Source organism: Pyrgilauda ruficollis, unplaced genomic scaffold, assembly GCF_017590135.1.
Source record: "Pyrgilauda ruficollis isolate IOZ18807 unplaced genomic scaffold, ASM1759013v1 scaffold41, whole genome shotgun sequence".
NCBI classification, from domain to species: Eukaryota; Metazoa; Chordata; class Aves; order Passeriformes; family Passeridae; genus Pyrgilauda; species Pyrgilauda ruficollis.
Genome location: NW_024525601.1, coordinates 2719214 through 2744063, shown reverse-complemented (window position 1 = coordinate 2744063; position 24850 = coordinate 2719214). Strand labels below are relative to the sequence as shown.

General features: G+C 37.2%; 1 protein-coding gene across 1 annotated transcript in view; it reads right to left on the bottom strand.

Annotated features, from left to right (window-relative positions):
• PIEZO2 (piezo type mechanosensitive ion channel component 2) overlaps nucleotides 1-24850 on the bottom strand; it is a 290144-nt gene that overhangs the window by 238194 nt on the left and 27100 nt on the right. Inside the window, exon 2 of the mRNA XM_041477660.1 lies at nucleotides 980-1075. Within this exon, the coding sequence (XP_041333594.1) occupies nucleotides 980-1075 (96 nt within the window). The remainder of the gene's footprint in view (nucleotides 1-979; nucleotides 1076-24850) is intronic.

Here is a 24850-nt window from a genome sequence, read left to right as displayed (position 1 = left end):
AAGAAGTCTTATAAAAAGGAGGGATAGGGACTTTTTATGCAGGTAGATAGTGACAGGACAACAGGCAATGGTTATAAACCAAAAGCGGGCAGGTTTGGATGAGATATTAGAAAGAGATTCTTTACTCAGAAGACAGTGAAACACTGGAACAGCGTGTCCAGAAAAGTTGTGAATATCCCAGTCCTGGGAGTGTTTGAGGCCAGGTTGGATGGAGCCCTGGGCAACCTAATCTAGTGAGTGACATCTCTGCCCATGAAAGCAGATATCTTTAAGGTCCCTTCCAACACTAAGAATTCTATGATTCTATACCAATCATAGCTTTGTAATTTAAATACATAAACCATTTACAGTCCTATAAAGAACCCCTTTCCTCCCCCATTACAGGGGAATGTAAATACCCCTTTCAGAAGTGTTACATTCTTGCTGTAGACAAGGCAGAATGGCACAATTCTGTATGTGATATATAAATGTTTGAATGCAGTCATTTGTCATCTCTAAAAGCAAGCCTTTTAAGTTATTTTTGCTAAGGCAGTAATACAATGCCAGAATGATAGTTTTTTAAATAAGTACCTAAAATACAATTGAATGAAAAATCTGGTATCAAATTTAATTCTCATAATTAACTACCAATTCAGACCTAGAGCACAATCTATGATATGATGGCTTTGGGAGGGTTCTGAAAACTCATTTTTCACCCAGACCACATCAGTATTCTAAAGGAAATAATGCCATAAAAAGGAATGCCCAGTAGTGCTACCAGACAACCCTGATGCAATTTGGGGCAGCATGGTTGGAAGTCCTTGGGCACCAAGGCCAGCATATTGTAAAACTACAACATTAGGGAATTTACAGTATGTATTACAAGTCAGATCACTTAACGAGGGGGAAACACTCAAGACTTCACCCTCTACTACACCAAAGCTTTTGCATGTACTCTGTGCACCACAGACTCTGAAGAATTAAGACATGAACTTCTTACCTTGCATGGTTGCTTTTGTGGGTTCTGAAAACAGAGGAATGAGCAGGAGGTAGATGAGGTAGACAAAGGAGAGCCCATTGTAACGGAAAGCACAGGCTGCAATGAGGAAAAGAAAAACAACATACTGTTTAATTGGCCTGATAAAATCAAATTCAATGGCACAAAGCCACCTGAGTTTACAATTGACCTTGTCAACTTTTTACCACTTATTTAAATGGTTTTTTTCACAGGTATTCAAGTTTATGCTTAAAATAAATCTTAGAATCAAAGGTTAGATCAGGTTGGAAGGAACCAAAGTGGGTCATCTGGCCCAACCTCCCTGCTCAAGCAAGGTCATCCCAGAGCACACTGCACAGGTTTGCATCAAGAGGGTTCTTGAGTATCTCCAGTGATGGAGACTTGTATCAATGAAGTCTTCTCAGCTATATCCAAAACAACTTGGTTTTGGAATACACATACATCTTTAGCCCCCGCCAGAAACATGTATTCCAAAAGCAAATAAGTTTCACCAGACACAACTTCCTGAAAACAATAGTGTATCATGGAATGTCATAGAATAGTGTCATGGAAACAATAGTGGGAACGAATTAACAATGAGTTAACATTAACTGGTCCTCATGCTCACCACATCTGTCCACTTTAATTATAAAACAAAACTGCAAAGGCTCTCTATTAGCAAATCCATACAATAGCTACAATATTTGTTTCCCAAACTAGCCAATGTTTTGAATAACTGATTTGATTTCCTTAATAGCCTTGATAGAAAACTCTGGGTATACACTCCACATCTGCAGTTTGGCCAAGAAGCATGTGAAATGCATGGGTACCTCGCAAGCAGGAAGAATAAGAAGCACCTATTCTCTATTTCTGATATGATTCCACCATCAGCCTTAAAATAAATCTGTCAAGGTCTACAAGATCCACCACAGCTTGATAGAGGGTTTTTCTGAGTGAAATCCAGAATCCTTAAGGGCAGCTTCTCATTTTCTTGTAAGAATTGCTCTTGTCACTTACTAAACTTTCCTTATAGCCACAGCCTTTAAAGACCAACTGACGACTTACACCTACATTTGTAACTATAAAAAACCTGCAAGACAAAGCAAATAGGACCTATCCCAGGGGAATTCTGCAAGCAATTATCAGAGCTCTAAAGTCAATATACTTGAGAAGAGGGAGGCAGCTCAGCTCTGCTATTATGCACCTACTCTCAGGTTCCTCTACAGAAGAACACAGGATGTACAATGGCCATTAGTGGCCTTCTTGGAAAGAATGGCAAAGAGGACACTCCTCATATCAGGACAAATCCATAAATCAACTTTTTGGTTTTTTGGGTTTTTTTCAAGTATAATTTCAGCGTGGGAACAAGTTCTGTGGCATTCAAAGGAAGAGGTATGATAGTCGTTTAAGGCTTTCTATGGCCTGAAGGCTCTTCCACTTCAATGGGAAGGACCAATGTGCTCAGTCATTCTGGTAGCAGAATAATAATATTAGCAGGTAATACTATTATCCAGTTATTTTTGGGATTGTGTCAACCAGATTTTAATTGTGTTAAACAGCTTACTTATTTTCACTGCAATATTATGCTCACTTTCTTCTTTCTTGGGGACTGAGCTTGCTGCACTTCTTGTAGAGCACCTAGCAGTCAGTTTCCCAGTACAAAGACTGAAAACAGCAACTGTTATACTTTTACAATGTCTTTTATAATGTCTTTCTTCATTAGCTGGAAGTCACTGAATGTCTTGCTAACAAGTCTGTGTCAAATATTTAGAACCTCTATTTATATCAAAGCCTCCTCCAGCAAACTTGGCTAGACACTGCCTGGAAAACTTGTATTTATTTAAGCAGTTGCAAGAGCTCTAGCACTATGTTTCTCAGAATTATGAATTAAATCCCCCAAAACCTAGCTGCAACCTTTTTACTATCCCCTACTGCAACTATTCCAATATTTTTATTTTGTGTTTATGTGTATGTTCATCTAGTGTATGTGCCTGGAGAGATGAGTGCCTTATCAAGCTAAGGTGCAAGAGTAAATGAATGAATATAATTTTAGCAAGATAAAAGATTAGGAAACAGCAGCTGCACTGCTTTCACATATTGACACTCCACTACATTATTATTTTGTCAAACATACATATTCCTCAGTTCTGACACTCAAAACTATCTAGAAAAAGCTTCAGAGTATAACATCAGCTTCAGTTTGTCACTGATGCAACAACAAAAGACAAAAAAGCAAATGAACCCATCCTCTACACTCTCCCTGGTATTCACAGAGGTCTCCATCTGCAAAAGGAGCTGTACACAGATGTCCAAAACAATGGAAAGTCCCATTTAAGATCAATGGAATTCCATCAACAGAAAAAGCACCTATAAAGAGAAGTTCTTGGCAAACCAGATGGGATAGAAATTTCTGTGTATTTTGGATACATTGGTCAGTTTGCAGTATCAAAATTAATGTAATTTTAGCATTTTAGGCTTGTTACTGCTTCTCAAAATTGTCTAATCGATTTGCAAAATTAATTTCAGACAACTTCTTCTTGAACTATATTTACCTCAAAATTTACTGCTTTCTATTCCTAGAGCTGTGTACTCAAAAGCTTTTTTTTTCCTCTAGTGCTACATAAACAGGACTGTTAACAGAGATTACATTTCCATTCAAACCTTCCCTTATGTATTTTTTCATATAAAGCATCCAGAAAACCCTTTAGTTCCTTAGGTTTAAAAGGATGGGTTTGTCTACAGCAAACACTGAACAAAAAGGCTTAAATTGAAAAATACACCATATGTGCAAATTCCATACATACTTTCTGCTCTTCAGGCTTCTCTTTAAATCACATCTCACCAAGTCTTCTAACAGTCTCTACCAACAAAATTTCAGAAATGTGATTTTCACCTGTTTAGTTCTGCTGTTGTTCACAGCCCAATAACAGCAATAATACAGAATTGGGAAAAGACGTAAAAAGCAGAGCTATTAATACGCAGACTTAGAAACAAATTAACTTTTATTTTGTATCACCTGAAGTACTTTAAAGCACCTTGCCTTAGACAGGAAGAAAAGAGCACTTGATAAAATGTAAGACTGACTTCTCCATTCACAAGCAACTATTTAAAATATTTCAGTTTTAATGTATAGAGAATAAAAGGTGTTGTACAAACCTTTAAAAATTGTTATCATCTTTCACAGCAGTGGACAGATTGATTTACAGCTAAAAAGTTTAATTCATTCTTAAGACAGGTATGTACAGTGTGTGCCATACAAAATAAAAAAGGAAACACCAAAGAAAAAACCCAAAACTAAACCAAAAAATCATGTAGCACGTGATAACTTTGTCCTTCTAGAATTTATTTTTCATTGTTTTATGGTAGCCAGAGTAGGCCTTTGAACAAATTTAATACTGCTTCATAGGCACATCAGGTTTCTACATGTAGAAGTCTAACAGCTGTTACATATTATTACTTCATATTTATACCAACAGTTTTCTTTCCTCCATTTAAAGAGAAATGGTATAGAATTGGTGTTTTACCTGTTATATAAAAAAAATACTGGAGATCAAAGTCAGGGGCAATAACGAAATTCACAATAAGCTTGAATTTGGAAAGAAGAGGAAAAAACTAGCCTCATAAACAATGTGTTTAGTCTTATTCCATAAAAATTTTAGGAGTACTTAATTCAGAAGTGGAAACTACGTGTTCAGAAAAACCAGCCTTCAAGAGTGCAGGCATAGTACCAAACGGCTACTGACTCCTCATTTGTAAACTAGAATTCTGTCAAAAGCCACAACAGAAAACAAGAAGGAAGGTGAAAACAGCATTAGCCATCCACTCACTAATTCTGAATTTACTTTAGCAAAAAAACCACTGTCATTATTGTTGACAGAATAATGTATTGCCTGTTATACCCTTTTCTGTTCAAGAAATATGCAAAAATTATCTCTTTCACATATTTCTACTGTAGGTTTGAGAATATTATGTATCCTTCTTAGTGTTATCCTACCCAGACTCTTGTGTGCTTTAGCATGAGAAGAAATTAATTCAGCCAACTACACTGAAGTAATGTGAATTCTACCTCCAGCAGGATATTGCATGGTGTTTGCATCCTGTTTTAACAACTTCACAGCTGCAAAATTATTAAGAAAGCTATGCAATGATATTCTTTAAAATTGCACATTTAGACTAAAATTTGGCCTAACTTTCATGATTATTTTTCCAGTAGCACAAAAAAATATATATTCAGTGAAAATATTAATTGGAAAAAGTGCTGCTGAAAAAAATGTCTAACCCAAGCAGGCAAGGGTTGTTGGCTAAAAGACAGAGGTGATACTGTTCACTCATTCTTATATCCAGCTGATCTGAAATAAGAGACCAAAACACAGAAGGGAAAAGGAATCAGCAGCTGAATAATCTTTGAAACTTCTCAGTCTCCAGGAGGCCAAGTGTCCAACTCTCAAAGCTAGCACAACTCAGCACCGGATTTCTGCATGTAATGCTGTAATTATTCTTAGTTATCCCATGGTTAATATCCAATAAATTCTCATTATTCTGAAAAAATCCCCGATTACCACGCAACTCAGATTACTAAAACAGGCTACAGATGACAGCCTTTGCAACTAGGTATGACATGTGAATGAGACACTGGCACACACCCCAGCTGAAAAGCTTCTGGTGCAAAAGCTCAGCCTAAGTCAAAAGCTGAAGCAAATCTATCCCCCCCTCCAAACCAAGGCATTCTACATGACAATCCATGAATCTGTATCATGAGTGGTCAACTCTTCCAGGAAGAGGTACAGTTAAGATTCCTCTTACCAATAAGGCACTGTCCCAGTGTCACAATTATTTAGGCCTTTCCACTTGTGCTGCTTTACCAGCCAGTCCCCACATTCTATGGAATAGTCTAAATTGGGAAAGTTTGGGGGCACTTTTTGTTGGTTGGTTAGGCTTTTTTACCCCTAATCACCTCACTAGACATCAGGAGCTGCCCGACCAAAGCAAGTAGGTGCAACATTAGGCCATATGGACTCAGCCTTCTGTCAGAGACTGAAATGTTACAATTTATGGCTTAAACATCTTCATTGCCTATTATAGCAAAACTGTACAAAAGCTGCAGAGAAAACCACCAAAAACCTGAATGGAGCCCTACACTGCTCCTTGATGAGCAGTGACTATATGAACTACACAAGAGCTTGGTAAAGTAAATAAGTGTTAAAAGAGGTAAAGCAATCTAAATTCTATAGAATAAGAACTACTGGAAATAAGATACTTTCTTCAAGGAAAGAGAGTATTAAAAAATTCAAAACAAACAAAAAAAAACCCCCCACCTCCATTAGCCAACCATATAAGTACTTCCAACAATGTGATACAAAGAGGAGAGGTCAAAACTGGTGAGAAAAGTCTAGTTTCCTTCCATTCTGCATAAAGCCCTTATGTATAAGGCTCTTTAATTTCTGGTAACATTCCCTCTTGGTATCAACTAGCAAATGTGAGACGAAATGGAACAAGAATTTTTTCTCCTTTTCCTAAAGATTCATGCATGCAGCATTCTTTAACCAAAACACACACGTGCATAGTAGCAATACAGTAAAATAGCAGCAAACTGCCCTCCAGTATTTCCTTACAGTTCCTGATGCCTCTGCCCCCAGAGGCAGGGTTGTCCATGAGAAGACAGCCCACCCAATCTCACACTGAGACAAAGACCCAGAAGGCTGCACACAGCTTGCTCTGTTGTCTATGAGCAGTGCTTTACAAACTAATATAGTAAAAAGTGAACTCAATTCACTGTTGGCAGGACAAAATGACCCAGTATTAAATACCTACAGAGCTGAATCTCCCAGAAAGATGATCAACAAGTTGCACTCATCTCCAGTATAATTTTATGAGCCAAAGACTACTGAGGTACAAAGTGGTAGGCAACCTCACATCCCCTTTTCAACTCAGAGTCACAAGTGCAAATCTTGTTTCTGAGGATTTCTCACTTTTACATGACATGTCCATTACTAACCAAATGCAGTAGAAATAAAGAAACTAAGATTAAGTTCACTTGATCAGAAATATGTATTACCACTTCTGAAAAAGGCTACTTGTAAAAATTGCTATTTTTCATGTCTTCTAACACTTCATATTTCAAATTTGTTTCAGACCTTTTTCCTCCAAGATGTTTTACAATAACAATAAAAAAAGCTAGCACACATTGCAAAATTAGTTTATGCTGTAAACAACCTATGTCAAAGAATAAAACTGTGATAGTGACCAAAAATGTTCCTCTTCAAAAACTATACCTTCTTGTAATGACAAATATCTGATAGGCATAGTGCCCAGGGAACTTGAGCTCACAGATATTGACTTTATTTTTACTTATTGAAATTCAGAAGAAAGGATTAACTCCTGACATAGTTTGGTCTCACTTCTGGGTAATTGCACTTAAAATAACACTTTTGACAGATGAGATTGGAATGATACACTGCTATACAAGACAGTTAAGAGAAGTGCATGTAATCTTATCGTCCCTTTAGAGCAAAATAATGGTCATAGCCTCTGGTGTGCAGCGCAGAACTGTCTGCTCAGGACAAGTTCCCTCCTGCATCAACTGGTACTCCCTCCACATCCAACAGCTCTGCAGATAGCGCCATGCTAACACACACCACTCCCCACCCTGCTCCCGAGCCAGCATCTCAACACGGAGCTGCTCTGTGTGCCACACCCAGAGAGAAAACTTTTCTTCTTTGGGAGACAAAAAAAAATACAAAAAAACCCCAAAAAACCACCAGAAACATGAACACTTTGATGAACAGATAAATAGGATGTCTTTGGTTCATGTCAGCACTTCTACAATCACATTTTTCACCTGTCAGCATTCATCAGGAGAGATAACTGCTGGACAGTGAACAGTTCTGCAATAGCTTGGGAAATTTTTTTGCCTTTGCTTTTTCTTGCCTTTCCTCTATTTCTCCAAGCAGCAGTTTTAACTCTCTCTCCATCAGAAACCATCTGGAACAGATTCTAACTTTGTGGCAAATATTCCATGGGAATCAATCACAAGGAGGAGAAACAACACACCTTGTTCACTTTCTTTCAGCACTTAGGAACAGGAGCTATGTTTCCCAGCTGTATTTGACAGCAAGAAAATGAACAAAGGATCTCAAGTATAACCATACCACAATCATCATCTTAGAATAATGTGTTTTAAAGCTGTATCCACTTTCAAAGCAAATCCATGTCAATACACTTTACTGCCATGACTAAGTATACAAATATTTCCAAATTTAAAAACATGATGGACACCATCATCAGTAATTTTTCCCATTCAAAAGATCAACTTCACATTGTAACTCATTTCCATTTCTGCGCCAACCGAAACTAAATTCATTTATTGGTCTGGGAAGTGGAAAGAGATGTCTTCTTATTCCTCCACTGAGGTGGCTGCCTGCAGCAGGGACACTGTCTGCATTCTCACCCTTGTTTCACCAACAGCTCTTCTACCTCCAAGCTCCTCTCTCTAGGAAAGTAACTGGGAGCTAAAGAAATAACTCTGCTCCTCACTCATTTTCATGGGATGAGAAAAGCATGTTCCTGTTTCCCCGGACATCTGGAGACAGTAGTCTGGTTCTGCTGTTACAGTTGCATAACCCTGTCAAGACTCAGGCTAAAAATAACAGCAAACTCAGAACACAGATGACAATCAAATGTCACACAGTGCTACTGCTAAACACAACATCAAGCAGGGACAGATGTGGGGAGAGTTGGGTAACAGAAAGACCTCCATGAGCAGAAAGGGACTGAGACCTTCGTTTACAGCCACTAAGAAGCTACAGACACCCAGAAGAGCTACCCAGTCAGATGTTTCCAGCAACTGGAAGTGTGAATTTCAGCATACACTACCATTCCTCCACCACCATTCACACTCATAGTCTTTTAAAACACATAAACCACCATAAGTCAATTGATATAAGATGCAGAAAGAACCGAGTAATTTTTTTCACCATCTGTTGCTTACTGACATCAGTACTAAAAAACCCTGAGTCAGATGAAGGACGTGTTAAAAAACTAACCCAGATAAACACTTCTGAGGAACATAAACATGATTAAACACCAGAGAGGTGTTAACACTGAAAAATATGAGTGTCATTAGTGAAGTTACTAATATGAATGCAGAGCTTGAAACTCTGCCATTATTTATTCCAGTAGAGGAAAGGATAGATAAACTTCCTTTCTTGGTCCATCACTGAATAAAAAGGACACAGAGGATTGCAACTGCAAGCTATAAATCTGAATGATGAAGGAGCATTTCAGACGGTGCTACAAAGCCACAGTGTTTACCAAAGGAAACAGAACTTTTAAAAATAGGTAACTCCAGGATATCATCAAGTGCATAAAGGAGATACAAGCTCCCCATTCTTGCAATGTCCCTATTCCAAACTGATGTTGCTTGTACAAAATAATAAATCCCTTTTTGCTTGAAGAACTGTGCATTTCTCTATCTCCTTACAAATACTTTCTCTCATTGCAAAGAAGTTTCGAGCTACTACAAGAATCTACTTAGGAATGCCATGAGTTTTCTTGCAAACTATTTCTCATAACTCAGAACCAGGAAAGGAACCTGAAGAACTAAAAGAGTCACAGTACGCATGGACATATTAGGAGGCTGTTTGTAATCCTCAAATCTAATTTGATCATTAAGATTGCCTTTTCTGCAGAAGCAGTACTTAAACCCATCTGACTACCAATGACATTTCACGTGCACGTCTCTCTGCAAGAGACTTCTACTGGGACAGATGCATTTTACTATGGGTTTCAAAAGCAACGCCTATCTGACATTGAATGAAAAACATCATTCAGAAATCCTACTATTGGAACAGAACCATGGTCTTGTCCAGTTTTCACACAGCAAAGTAATCCTTATTATAAATACTCAATATAGCAATTTAAGAAAAAAAAAAAGTCTTAATTGTGCACTTATTTCAAGTAGTAACATTCCCCAGAAAGTACAGGGCTCATCTGCATCTGTTTCTTCACACATCATTCAAGAAACTTTCCCTACATTCATGGAGTTCCCATCTGTGTCACTCCCTTCAGGTTGCCAAACCTCTTGTACTTATGGGAGGCCGTCTTCCATGTATTGATTTTCTTTTGTACAGCATCTGTAGCAATGTTTTCTTCCCCTGGAATATATTTTGAAGAAACTCCCCCAGACTTCTGATAAGCTCTCAGCCAAATTTTAAGAGCAAGACTGGAAATTCAAAATGATTTAATACCCCTTTCATGTTTATAAAACAAACCATTGTGTCCTTGTCCAAGAATATTTGAATGTGGGAAGTTAAGAAGAAGTTTAACTTGAAGAAAACTTCCCACGCAGTTAGTAATTCTAATCTGTTTATATCTAAGCTCAATATAAAGTCTGACTACGTATTTCTTTGGAGTCAAGCCACTGTCCTGAAGACACCAAATAGTATCATGCAGCATCCCACCAGAATAAAAAATAAAACAGTCATCCCAACAAGGAAATCAGGGTTCTGGGCTCACCACTACAGAACTTCCAGAGCTCTCAACTTAGCCAATTTCAAAGTAAAGGATTTTTTGTTTCAGGGGAAGACAGAACAAAAAACTTGTCATCATTAGGCCCATTCTGAACATAAGGAAATGGGTACAGTAAATTTAAGGGTCTCAAGATGAATCTTCTTTCAAAAAACACAATACTGTACTTATCTCATTTAAGGAAAACCAAAATAAAACCCAAAAGAAGCAAACCAAAATCCCAGCACGTTTTTAATTAAGCAAGATCTCAAATTTGGAGAAATTAGTCCACTGAGAACGTCAGAAGATCTGTTCTTGACAAAGAGCCAAAGTATACATCCTGGAGGATTAAAACTAAGTGACGAGCACATTAAATTTGATTCAAACATATCCTGAAAATGTAAGAAATTTATAAACACCAAGCTGTCTTTCAATTTAAAAAATAAAAAAATTGTTTTTCTTTACAATCTCTGCAGGGCAGCCAATGATCCTTACAGACAAGAGTTCTACATACAGTGAAGATAACAGCAGTAAAGGCTTACATAATCCTTGTGACTTTATTTATGAGCACTTCCATTAGAAGAAATTTTTATCTGGTTAACAAAGTATTTTTGTCAGTAAACTGACCAAAAAATTTATACCATCTGAGAACACAAACATGGATTTCAAAGTGGTCTTTATGAGCAAACTGACCAAATTAGTCTTGGATGAAGTTTATAGCTCCAGAAAAGGGCCAGAATAAGTAGAATACTGGGGTTTGTTCAAACACAAGGATTCTCTTCATTAACAGTCAGACCAATGTTCAAGAGCCAGTCAGGAGCGTGTCTCAGGAGTATTATTTGTCATGCTTGAAAAATAACTAACTTCATCCCTTGCTACATGGTCTTAAGTGACGGAAATGGGAAGATAAAGCTGCAGAAAGAAAACCAGCAGCTACTGACAAGCTTGAGTGACATCTAACTCAGTAATGATGTTCTGTTAATGTGTTATTAGAAAGTTCATTTACTACAGAAGCAAGAGAAAGTTTGCCTAAAAGTAGGAGTAATAACAATAATAACTATAAAAATGATTTATGGTAATAAATTCGTTGTGGTTTGTTTTGTTGTTTTGTTTTTTTTTTTACCCAAGAAAATTGAAAACAATTTTTCAGTTTGAAATCAGGGGAGAATAATGCTGGAAATGTGAATTTTTTCCTGCTTAACCATTCATATAGGATTCCCTTCTCTCTCATAATTACCTATCCACTTCTAAAGTACTTCCATGCAGTATGATAGTTAATTTTGAATATTCAATGCTCCCAAAACATAATTTTCTTGCTTTTTATTACTAAACAGTTTTGAGAACTAATTTTTTTTAATCTAAAATTTCCAAGTTATTTAATTATACCTACCAGAAAATGCACCCTTTATAAATAAATAAGCAATCCCCAAGACTGCCTTCTCAGTTCTTTGATCAGAATAAAGGCATATTAGCAGCAAAATTCGCACCATCATCTTAATTGGTAGCATAAATAAATTAGGACCCTGTTACCAAGATATGGTAAAGCAAGCTGAAGTTCAGTGTGATTATATAACAAGGAACATATCATGAGCATGACCAGAAAATATTTATCCTTTGCTTAGGGCATCACGGCCTACTTGTAAAAACATCAATCCTCAACAAATAATGGAGTGTGGCTTCAGTGTCCCTAGACTAGCAAAGAACATTTCAGAGCAGACAACTCTGTAGTGCACAAGACTACTCAGAGTAGAAAAAAGGGAAGTATCCTTACCTAGTATGTACAGGTAAGAAACCAGTCCAGAGAAAATTACTTTATCACATTTACATGACAGCCCTATAGCAAAGTAACCCCAAATTCCCAAACCTAAACCTGCAGTTCCAAGAACACAACCATCCCACAAAAATTTGCTATTGGCTCTCTTCCTCAGGGTGCTACATGCACATACAAGCAAGACTTCATTCTGAAATTAATATTAAACCTGCAGTTCCAAGAACACAACCATCCCACAAAAATTTGCTATTGCCTCTCTTCCTCATGTGCTACATGCACATACATGCAAGACTTCACTCTGAAATTAATATTTTTTTTTATTCACAAGAAACAAAAACCCAAAATTACTCCTCTAACCGTATTCACATTGTTTTTCTGGTAGATTTACCCATACTATTCACGTCACTTTCTGTTTGAAAACATCACAGACTGAGTCACAAGTTCTAACTCCATTTGTCACAATACGTTGTGCTGCACTGCAGCATCTGAACACCTTTCAGGAAAAAATTAACATGTGCCAAATACTATCACACCTTTTGAGAAACTGGAGGTAGTAAAGGGATAAGGATTAGTTCAAGGATGCAACCCCAGCCAAAACTGTTTCCACCCTTCAAGATGACAGTCTTAATGCTCCTTACCTGCCTCCAAATGCATTCATTACCAGCCTTATGTGGGATCTTAAAGGGGGATGGCCCTGCAGCCATAGATCTCTTCATTCAAATGGAAAACAATTGTGAGAATATATTTACAGGAAACCATAAATCGAATATCAGAACCTCAGAATGTTCTACCATATCTTGTATGAAACCTATGTTTATTTCTGCATTATGATGTGTTTAACATCAACTTTTGGCACTCCAAAACAAAAAAAAAAAAAAAAAAGAGTGCAACATTATACCCATTTGAAAAAATGGCACATTTGCTTTCCTGGGGGTCTTGTGTTTTAAGCCAACATGTTGGTTTAAATTTGAACTATTGGTATCACTAAAATAACATATTAACCTTTAAGAAAAGATCAATAGATGCAGTAAAGTCATACTTAACTCCAAACCATTGGGTGGTTTTCTTCTTCATTGTCATTGAAGCCTTTCCCTTCTGACTCTCTTCGCTCAAATTTACAGCAGTCCAATAAAAAAACAGTTCCAATTTAAAGGATAAAATTTCAATAAACATTATACAATGATTAGAAACAATCTAATCATTGCCTTCAGTGGTTAATAATACAGAATCTGATGCTTGATTTACCTGAACTACAAATAAACACCCAGGAATCCCAGGGACCTCATCCAAATCAGCACAGTAATACCCTGATCCTGCACTCCTTACACAAGCATTTCTGTCCTCTTTTCCAAGACTGTTCCAGGAAGGACTGATGAAATCACAAACTTCACCAGTATCCACAATCTAGTAGCTGAACTTGTGCCTTAGACAAATACACTTCTTGCTCATAAACCACTGTAACCTGATCAACCACAGTGACTCAAATCCGTCATACCAAACTCCTGAAAACAGGAACAACCAGCTAGAAACCTGTCCTTTAAAAATATTTTTGCACTCTGCTAAGTGACCCTTAACCAACAATATTAGATGCAAAAACTGTGACCACCTCAAAATGTCTGAGAATACTATTTTGTTTGCGGGTGTGATTTTTAAAAGCAAAGAGATTTTTAGTTCAAATCCATTTACTGGCACAGCAAGACAACACTGTGCATGCCATGTTCTCACTCTCTCAATCAGCAGATAAGACACGGGTAAATTGGTCTCTTTCAGCCAAAAGTGCAAGGAACAAAAAAAAGCAGTTCCAGAAGGAGCCAAATACTGAATGGCCTAATCTGAGAATGGTAACTGTAGTCCAATGTATCCCAGAGAAGAAGAAATGTTATTTTTGTGTCTGAGGACAATTTGAGTCAAGCTTGATAATAACAGTTCTAACCTCTGAAGTGCTTTGTGAACTTGACCCTGCACTGTACAGCCCAACAAGGCTGCTTTTGTGGACGATGACACAGAGCACAGAGACAGCAAAGCAACCAGTGTGCTTGTCCATGCAGAGTTACAATTTTAACTCCAAATTTAGAAAACACAAAACATAGCTGTGATCAGGCATGGGACAGGCTACTAATTCAATTTATACATTTTATTAATTTAGCTCATCTCTCCTGCCAAAAATGCAATCATCTTCCAGCAGATATATGTCATCCAGGTAAGCCAAAAGCCATTTATCAACCTTTAGCTGAGAAATATTTGAAGAGCTTAAAAAAAAAAAAAAAAAAAAAAAAAAAAAATAATAAAAATGAAGTTGGAGAAAAAAAAAAAAAAAAAAAAAAAAAAAAAAAAAAGCAAGTATTAAAATGCAGATTGGAGCAAGCATGAATGGTTTGATTATTACATGGAGTCCTGGAGTGGAAAGAGGGGAGCACATCCTGTTTTGAGGTTAGCAAAAGTTGGCAAACTAAATGTGACCCCCACCCTTTTTTGTGAGATCTCTGCATAATAAATTTGACATTTCAGAAGAAAGCTTCCATTCTCCTCCAGAAATCCTGTGCAAAGGAGTAAAGAAAAGTGGGTCCTCCACTCCATTTTTTTTTCAGTCTTCCACAGGATTTCCAAAAATAATACTTGCCCAGATGTTGAATCAGACTTTTAGTTTATTTGCAGGCAGCAGAATCAGTAGATTTGAAATTAGCTTCAGATGAGTGAGGAACTATCACTTCCTTCCAAATTCAACATCTACACGTTTTTTGCATTTTTATGCTTATTTAAAAAAAAAAAAAAAGAAGATTTATAGGCCAAGAATTAATACACGAGCTCTAAATCAATGCTTCTTTCAAGATCAGAACTTCAGGATGCAAAGAAGTCCTTAATCATGGTCAAACCTGGGCACTAATTGTACCCAAACATTCCACCTCAGCCACCTGGACTCCTTATTTTACTGAAAAAAAAACCCACAAGCAAGATTATAGAAGATACACCTGGAACTAAAAACGGCAGGCCATCTCAGATACAATAATTAAAAATATATCCGTAGTCTCAACTCAGTTTTTTCTTAGTTCAGTATCGAGATTTATTCTTGACCCTTCCAATCCCATATTTTTCATCAATCAAATGAATTTAACCTCAAAATAGGGCAAAAAGATGGAGCCTGTATCTCTAATGCTTGATCACTGTATTCAAACTTGGATGAGGTGGGAGGGGAACACCAGAATTCCTCTCAAAACAATAAGAAGCCTGTCCAGCAGGTAGGTGTGCCATGTTCCTGCAACATGGGAAAGGTTTGCCTTAGGAAAGTACACTTCACGGTTCAAACATCTGCTATTTCTTCTTAGTCAAAGCACAGCCAGAGCATGCAAAAATACATTGCTGCATATTCTCAAATATCTGGATGCTTCTATTAGAACAGTTTACGTCTGGGAAATGAGGATTTAAAATAAACATGGAGCCAAATCCTAAAGCCTTTAACCTGGGCAAACTTCCATTCCCCAAACTACAGCACAAAGTCAAGTTCTTCTCTTTTTGTTAGGTTTATACAGATTTAAATGGATTTAACCATATTTCTTGAATTCAGGTCCATTCATCTGAAACTTAAGACCATCTTCTAGTGAAAATTGAGAAAGAACAAAACTCAAGCCCAGGATTATTTCAATATGAAGCATCAGGTCTGCTAAGATTATAGCACCAAAACCAGGAGAACGTTACATTTAAATAGCGCTACAATCCTGCCATTATTCCAGTGGTCTTGAACTAACTTCTTTGTCCCTACTATTTATCTTCTTAAGAACAACAAAAGGACAAAGATAATTCTCTGGAATACCAAGAAAGACAAGATTTTTTTTTTAAATGTATTAAGTATTGGTCTTAACATGTTTCATATGATCCATTTATCTATAAACCCTGAAAACCACACATGCTAAAATCCTGGTGACTAGAAATCCTGGTACTATTTGTACTCTTTTGGATACAGAAGATAAGTGGACACTTCTCCATGCCCAAGGAGGACTCTTCCCTCAGGCATGGGGACGTGAAACACCACATCAGAAACACCATCATGCAAACTCAGCTAGACAAGAGGAGGTAATTTTACAGTCTGTGTCCATATAGCTGAAGGATTAATCAAGAAAACCAGAGTTTGTACTACTGAGCTCTCACATGGAGCTTTGAAGATGCACATGACTACTTTTCAAAGAAACTAAAGCAAAAATTTTGGGTGGGTTTTCTTTTTTTTTTTTTTTTTTGAGGGGGGAGAGGGATGTACAGATGCAGAGGATCAAGGTTATAATAAGCAGAAATCAATTCTGAATGCTGCACTTGAGCTATTCCTGGAACCTTTTTTTTTCCCCCCCCCCCACCACGTGTTCCTGAAACACAAGCAGCAGTAGCACCAAAAAAGCAAAACCCAAACACCCTTCTAATAAAAACAATTTTTTTTGTAAAAGTGATACATGTACATATGCTTAAACACACCAACCATCCCCTTTGTTATGGTTTAACCCTAGTCAGTAGCTAAGCACCACACAGATGTTCAGTCACCACCCCTCCACCCCACCCTCATGAGATAGGGAGAAGAATTGGAAGAAAAGGTAAAACCTGGGGATTGAGACTACAACACTTTATTAACTGAAATAAAGTAAAATACAGTAGTAATAATAAAATACATACTTAAAATACTTGAAAGAAAGTCAAATACAGCAGCAGCACTAATAACATTAGGAAAAGAGAGGAAGTAATAAAACCCAAGAAGCACAAGTGATGCACAACACAGTTGCTCACCACCCACTGAGCAATACCCATCCCATCCCCAAGCAGTCATTGGTGGCTCTCAGCCAGCTCTCCCCAGTTTATAGATTGAACATGACCTTCTGTGGCACAGAATATCCCTCTGGCTGCTTCAGGACACCTGTCCTGCCCATATTGCCCACCAGCTTCTTGTTCACCTGGTCACTGGCAGAGCATGAGACACTGAAAATACCTGGGCTTACAGTAAGCACTACAATCAAAACACCAGGGTGCTATCAACATTGCTCTCACACTAAATCCAAAACACAGCACTGGGCCAGGTATTAAGAAGAAAACTAACTCTGTCACAGCTGGAAGCAGGACACCCTAGCATATCTAATCCCTAAAGTATAGGGATACTGGTTATCTCAGTATCTGGAGACCAAAAGTTGTCACTTAGCATGTTACAAGTGAAGTTTATTCTCCCAGCCCTACCTTATGATAGCAAGCATGCTGGTCTCCTTCCCACACCTTGCTGAAATTCTTATCTTTGCAACACAATTACACATGAACACTACAAAGTTTGGGTGGTAAAAAGTCATCTCCATTGCTAGTCATCTCATTCTACTTTATTCTCACACAAGCTACTGTAGTTCCAAGGCAATCACAGTTACTATTCTTCTCAGTTTGTTCTCCAGAGTAACACTGAGCTCAAACCACTGCTTTTCTCTTCACAGAACTACCAAGCAAGCATCATGATCTCGCAGTACTCAACACAGACTTTACAAGCATTTCAAAATCCAAAATAATAAAAAAAAACCTCACAAGAATTCTTCTGAAATATTTATACTGTTTATTCATCAGTGCTACATAATACAAACTTGTGACGTGGTGTGTGTAATCTTTTTCCATCACATTATTTACATTTAAATCATGTTTTATGCAAGCTGGCATTCAGTTAAAGAGACTCCAACAGCCCTGTGTATATATCTCTTGTGCCATTTAGTCTGGATATAGCCACATAGTTTTGGATTGCAAAAATAGTAACAAAACACTGGAGGTAGTTCACAGAGCATATTATTGGGGAAAGAAGTTAATTGTCTGTGTCAAGATGAAGAGAGATTAATTGTTTCACTAAGTCAAAGTGGAAGAGTCTACAAAAAGACACCTGAAGGGCAGAGCACACCATGCAGGAAGAGGGAGTGCATTACATACTGGATTACTAAGTGAACTGACCTCACATGAATTGAAAAAACAAGGGCTTTTTTTCTCTTCATCAGTAACCCCACACCCAAAACTAATACCAGGTGTGCTACTGATGGACTTAGCACTGTTCAGGAACATAGGAATTACATTTGAGCAGATTACTAGAAATTTTGTGGCACTGAGTTCCCATTTTCTATAAAATCCCTCAGGAATGTGAAAAAGAAGTTTTACTGTCAAGCAAAATCAATGGCTATAGAAAGCTTCACCACTACACCAAGCTTTGGAGCAGAGCTTGGGCACCAGGTTTGGCCATAGCACCCAAATCAATGTTGACTAATGTGGAGTGAGAAACAAAAGCTGAGTAAAGAACCCAGAGGTACCTTACCCAGAGCAGTCTGCAAAACACAGTTGCTGAACTCACATTAGTGTGACTTCTTAAGTGAAAAGCAGGTTTGTTTTCCAGTTCAGGCCCCTGAACTTCATTAGAAGCATGAAGAAGTGAATGTCACTTCATAGAAGTAGTATCTGTTTTAACTAATTGACATCTCCCCAAAAAGAAGAAATTTGGATTGGAACATTTCCCAACTAGCTCATCTGAGGAGAGCTTTCTGTTTACTAGGGTGATCTTACAGGTCTTTGACTTCCGATTCTGTGCTTAATTAAAACAGCAAAGACTTAGCAAGTTACCCTAATTCATGGTGAGAAATGTAAATTGTCACAAAATGACAGATAGTTTAATCCCTGCAGGGTGTGAAAAATCAGTGGCAAAATACCAAATAGCGTGAAGTCATAGATATTAAGCAATCAGCTCTTATTTCTTCTAGTTTGGTCTCAAAATAAAACAAAGACAGGAAGGAAAGAAAGGGGCACACAAAAAAAAAAAATCTAACTCAATGCAAAACATTTAAAATTATTTTAGAAAGAAGGAATGGCTATTATTGCCTTATAATCTAGTGATACTCTCCTAAAGGAAAACATCACCTCCTCACTTTGGCTTGCATGATAAGAGCAATCCTGCCTCCTGACAGGCTGCACATTTGAACTACCCTTGAAAATATGTATTTAGGAAAAAAATAGTTTCTTTACTTTGAATTCTAGGCTAGAATTCAAATTAAATCTTCAAATTTAGCATAAGGACATTGAAACCTGTGAAATCCTGGTTTTCTGTTTAAGCAATTAAATAGATACAGCAACTCACAAGTTCTAATGCCTAAACATCCGTGTGCACAGAGACACAGTTCTCAGACACAGCTTCTGCTTAGGCTCACCTGTAATGTGTATGATTGGTGCAGTGAATGTGTGCATTAATACCCATCTGGGATTTGTTTTACTGGGTAAAAACATGCTGCTCACAGAAACTTTAACAAGAGTTTGTCTTCAGATCAATATCTGGATCCATCCGTGGACATTATCACAAATAAGAATCTGTATCTGCTTATAAGAATTTAATATCAGATTCTCTCTTTGGCAGAAGTGGTATCAAAATCTATGATTCATATTGCTCCAGACCTTTTTTTAATGAAAATACAAGTCCTAAGTACACTGTCAGAATCATGCCTCCATTTTAGTCTTCTTTACTATTATTATTCTTTTTCAGTGTTTCCTGCATTTTTTACTTCCTCTTATCCCTGTGAAGTTTTTCTTCATTAATACTTTTTAAACCAATGAGTGCAGGTCTTCAGCCACTTTCACATGCAAAACCTAACGGAGGCACCCTCTACAAATTTGACAATTTCTGTTACGTTGCCATCTTGTTGCAAAGGTTTCATACCTTCTTGGTGATTTCTCATGGGCAGCTCCTCACAGCACTGACTCCTTCTTCTCGTCTTCTGCACAGCCAACAAACCCCATCTCACATCTCAACCAGCCAACCTACTCTTTTACAATACCCCTCCTAACTGGATCCAGCTGTGGCCTATTAAGGGCAGGCTTGTTCTTAATGCTTGATAATTAGCACAGCTGTAACTCCTTAGGGGTGAGATTACCTTCATCACTATCTCTATTCTCCTACATTCTATTTATCCACATGGTTACAGGCAACTTTTCAGCTTTCCATTCTGATTCATCAGCATCCTCTACTATCACAGCTCTTTGTTCTTTCTATACATCCATGTAAATCCAAATCACAGATATGACAACTGAATTCAAGTTTTGGCTGATATTTCATAAAAACAAAACCAAAACCAAACAAAAAAACCACCTACCCTCAAATGCACCATGATTTCAGCTACTTCATGCACATTCTCACCTTTTGCTTGTAACCTCCTCTTTTTCCTCACAGAAGTTTAATAATGACCAACCTGTGGCTTCATTAGCTCACACACCTCCTGAGTAATCTAAGGGCAGCTCCAGGGCTGGAACCGCATAACAAAACTGAGAAGAAAATATAATGGAGCTGCAGAAGCTCAATGACCTTGGGACACAGCCACACAGTGCCACCATGGTTGCTTCCTGTCACTGGGAAGCCACTGACACCTTCCATGGGCTCACTAGTCCAGGCTGGCTCTTTTCCAATAACTCTTCAAGAAATGGGCTTTATTGGCTTTCAGCTAAATGAAAATTCCAGTAAAAAGTCACATGTCAACTGCCCAACGACAAGAAAGCAATAAATTATAAAATGTTGTACAGGGAGAAGACATTTAATCACTCCCTACACAAAAGCAAAAAGTTTTTAGAGGTATTTTTAAGAGAAAAACACAAGGGGTTTTTGTTCATGTCTTGGAAGTTGACAACAATGCAACCCAAACTCTCAAATAAAATAATTCTAATCTCCATCATTCTAACACTCAAAATAAATATATCCCACATACCAATATATTATCACTAATTTCCCTCATTTATATGCAACCAAAACTTGAAATTTATTCTAGACAGCACACTCCTTTACAGCAGAATCATTAAATCGTTCACTATCTTTACATATGGTTAAAAAAAAAGCAAAGATTCATTCTTAACAGCTTCACAGATATCTTGTTACTGCATTAATTAATTTTTAAGTTGTTCTAAAATGAGAATCTTGTTCTCGAATTACCAAAAAAAAAAAAAAAAGAAAAGCAGTAGTCTTCTTTCTGTCTTTGTCCAAATTACAACATGGCTAAAATAAAGACTTGTACAGACTTACTGCCCAGAATTATATTGTGAAAATCATGATTAGCATATTTAAAAAATGAAACACTACCCATTATGTGTTTATTTATGAGATTTCTAATTTTCTTCACAAGGAGCTTAAAAGGATGGCCATAAGCAAGACAGGAAATACCAAGAATGTCAACCATCATCCGCAAGCATGCTAATGTGAAACAGAATTTGTAAGAATACAGAAAACCATACAAATTAATCTAATTGAATCCTGTACCATGGAAATTTAGCCATATTTGGAAGTGAAAGCAAGTTAATACTCTGAGAAAGAATATAAAGATCTGAGACCTATTTCCATCCATCTCGACAGGAAACTTCCCAGGACTATCCTGTCACCTAAAATCATTAGCACACAGGTGATATGATATTGTGATATTAACACATATTTTGATATATGGGCAGAAGTTAAGAAAACCTTCTTAAGATTCATATCATCACTTAACATTGATGATAATTTACTTGCCTTTATCTCTAAAATAGGCAGGCATGCAAAGTAATTTATTTCACACAATGATCAGTACACCTGAGACAAAGCATTAGAAGCTATTTTTGAGTGAGAATCACAGTGAAACAGACAACCATTTCTATTACAGCTTGCCAAACATAAGCTAGGTAACTGAAAGATATTAGGAGACATGAATCTAACCAAGGTTTTCTTCCTACTTGCCCAACTGCTCTTCAATTACTGACCTGATTTCCCCTGCAAGAACTCAGTCCCAAGTTTTTAGCTGCTAGAAGGTGACAAAATGTCTACCAAACTTTTAAACAAAGAATATTAGGGAAAAAAAACCAAATAATTATGTATTGTCTCTGCTAACTGGTATGAGCAGGCCATCCAGAAAACCTCTAGCTATCACACGGTACAAGTAACTGCAATTTTTTCAACTTACATTGAACCTCTTCATTAATCATCAATGCACTCTGCCACCAAACCCACTGACAACAATGGGACCTTGACTAATCATTATGTGCCAGAGAGACATTTTTCTTGTCCTTCAACCAGAGCTCAGAGAATGAAGAAAATAATAAATCTTCACCACAGTGTGTAGGAGTGAGATGAGAAATAGCCAAGCATCCATGTGTTCTTCTGTGACAAAAGGAAATTTGAGGGTATTCAGAAAATGCTCACTAAAAACATCTGTCCCAATGCTATATCCATCTGCAAATATTTATATTGTACTTTTATGACATTTGTGCTTGCATGCAGAAGGTCTGAAAAGAGGCTGAAACACTGACAAGTAATACATGGGCCAAAAAAATTTAGGGGATGTATTTCCCTCAAAACCTGTACCATAAAATACTTCTCACATGAGTTAAGAATAACCTCTGTTAACCTGGATGACCTTACTGCAGTATTTTACAAAGATATGCTTCTGAACTATACAAGAGTCCAATCACTGCCTTCTCACTTGGCACATCTAAAGTAAAACCTAAACCAATCCCACTCTTCAAACAATGTCCTCTTCCCTCCTTCTTCCTGCTCTCCCCTTCTCAGACACAAACCTTTTCCAGTCCAGCTGTATTGGCATCCACCACCTCCAGGCACTCAGGAAAGGAAACAAGCTAGGAGGCCATGAGAAGGACAGATGGCCGCAGGTCTGGTAAGCATTAAAGCCATTATCTGTAGGGAAGTTACACTAGATCCATCACCCCATGTCTCACTTGAAAGAGCTAGGACTGCTTTCCCTGCCATTTACATCTCCTTCCCTTGTAAAGAAGGAGGTGTGTGCATGAACATTAAATGGCAACTGTTAGAAAAGCACCTTTAAGAAAAGACCATCATGATTGCCTTCTGTGTATAAACCTTTCTGAACCCAAGTCTCCTAAACTAAAATTAAATACAAGATGTAGAAGAGCTTGTAGCCTTTATGGAGCTCAGCAAACTCCCAGATTTCCTGAAAATGGTAACATCCCATGGATATGAGCAGATTGAAAGATTCAAGGTAAAAAGGCATTCCAACATTCTTTATGCTCAGTAGTAGTGTTAAGAACACTGTCTCCAGCAGAAAGGACTATTTTTTTCCTACAGTATTTTGGACTTACACAGGCATCTATGGCCTGAGAGTCAACAAACAGTCATAGCTAGGACTACTTTAAAATTTCAGAGAGCTAGAAAAGGCAACAGTAAATGCCCCCCCCCCCAAAAAAAAAAAATCATCTATGGAGTCTACTTTTATAATTATAGAGCAGGAAGCTTGCAAGCTTCCCTGAAATTGAGTTTTGCTTGCATCACCCTCCCTCACCATCTTATCCCTGCCTTCCCTAGATGCCAGAGCTGCTTCTACTCCTCTTTTGCACCCACCAAGAAAACCTGCTAATTCTATCCAGTGAGGCAGAAGAAGTGGAGCATATTCCTGTGGCCCTTACTGAGACACAACAAAAGGGGGGAAAGAAAAATCAATTTCCATAACAGGATCCATGAGAATCATTAGTTTAATTCAGCTCTCCAACCCCAAAATCTAACCTCATTAACCAGTACCTACACTTAAGTGGGTGCACATGCTGCAAATGGCCTTCATCTTCAGTATCTGCACAGCTCATTTGTGGCTTCCAATATTTCAAATAACACATTCAGAGTTAGAAACTCACCATCAAAAGGATTCAAATATTACTTTGCGTTAGCATTTTTTAATGAATATTTAAATAAACTCTGAGAAACCAGATCTGAAAATGTAATATAATAGAAAGCTAGAACTTTAATGAAAACAAGCCATTATTACTAATAAATTATACTCTGAGTTATGTCAGATTGCTGAAAGACAAACATCTAGATACAAAGATTAATTGTATTTTTCTTAATCTGTAATTCGAGTTAAAAATAAAAGGCTCACCATTATGACTTAAAATCTTCAGCTGCACTAATACAGCCATATATTAAAATTAATATGATGCGAAACAGATTTTGCAAAGGATATTAAAAGAATCAGAACTACATTTCAAATCTCATTTGATTTTCCATGCTGACTCTTCAAAAGGTTTGCAAATGCCAATATATAAGTATTCCTCTGTCCAAAATCTACCTTTTTAATATTAGTCATTAACAAAATTCATTGTGGTGTTTTGCTTTGGTGGATATTTTTAAAAAAGTATTTAATAGTTTTTACATAAAATACTGTAACAGATATTCACCATCAGCCACCTCTAGGACAGCTGTTTTTTAAAATTAATGCTATTTCAATTTCCATGTTTCTTTCTAAAGAATATGACTGTTGTGAATAGGAATATATTCTGATTAATTCTACAGATCTGCATAAAGTGGAAGGATTTGTAAAATCTCTACAGTATTATGTTAGTGTCTCAAATGAAGAGAAGCTCTAAGTATAACATCTATAGAATGTTTGACAATCATGACAACAGTAATTACTGATATACACAGGAGACTTACTGGTAGACAATGTAATAAATAAAAAGTAATGCAAAAAATAATTAACCATCAACCTTCCTAAATGTCATCAATATGTAATTTCAACTAATAAAAATCCTGGTTTAGATTTGTATACTTCTGTAAACATGGCACAGACAACTTCTGTTCAGAAATGCCAAGG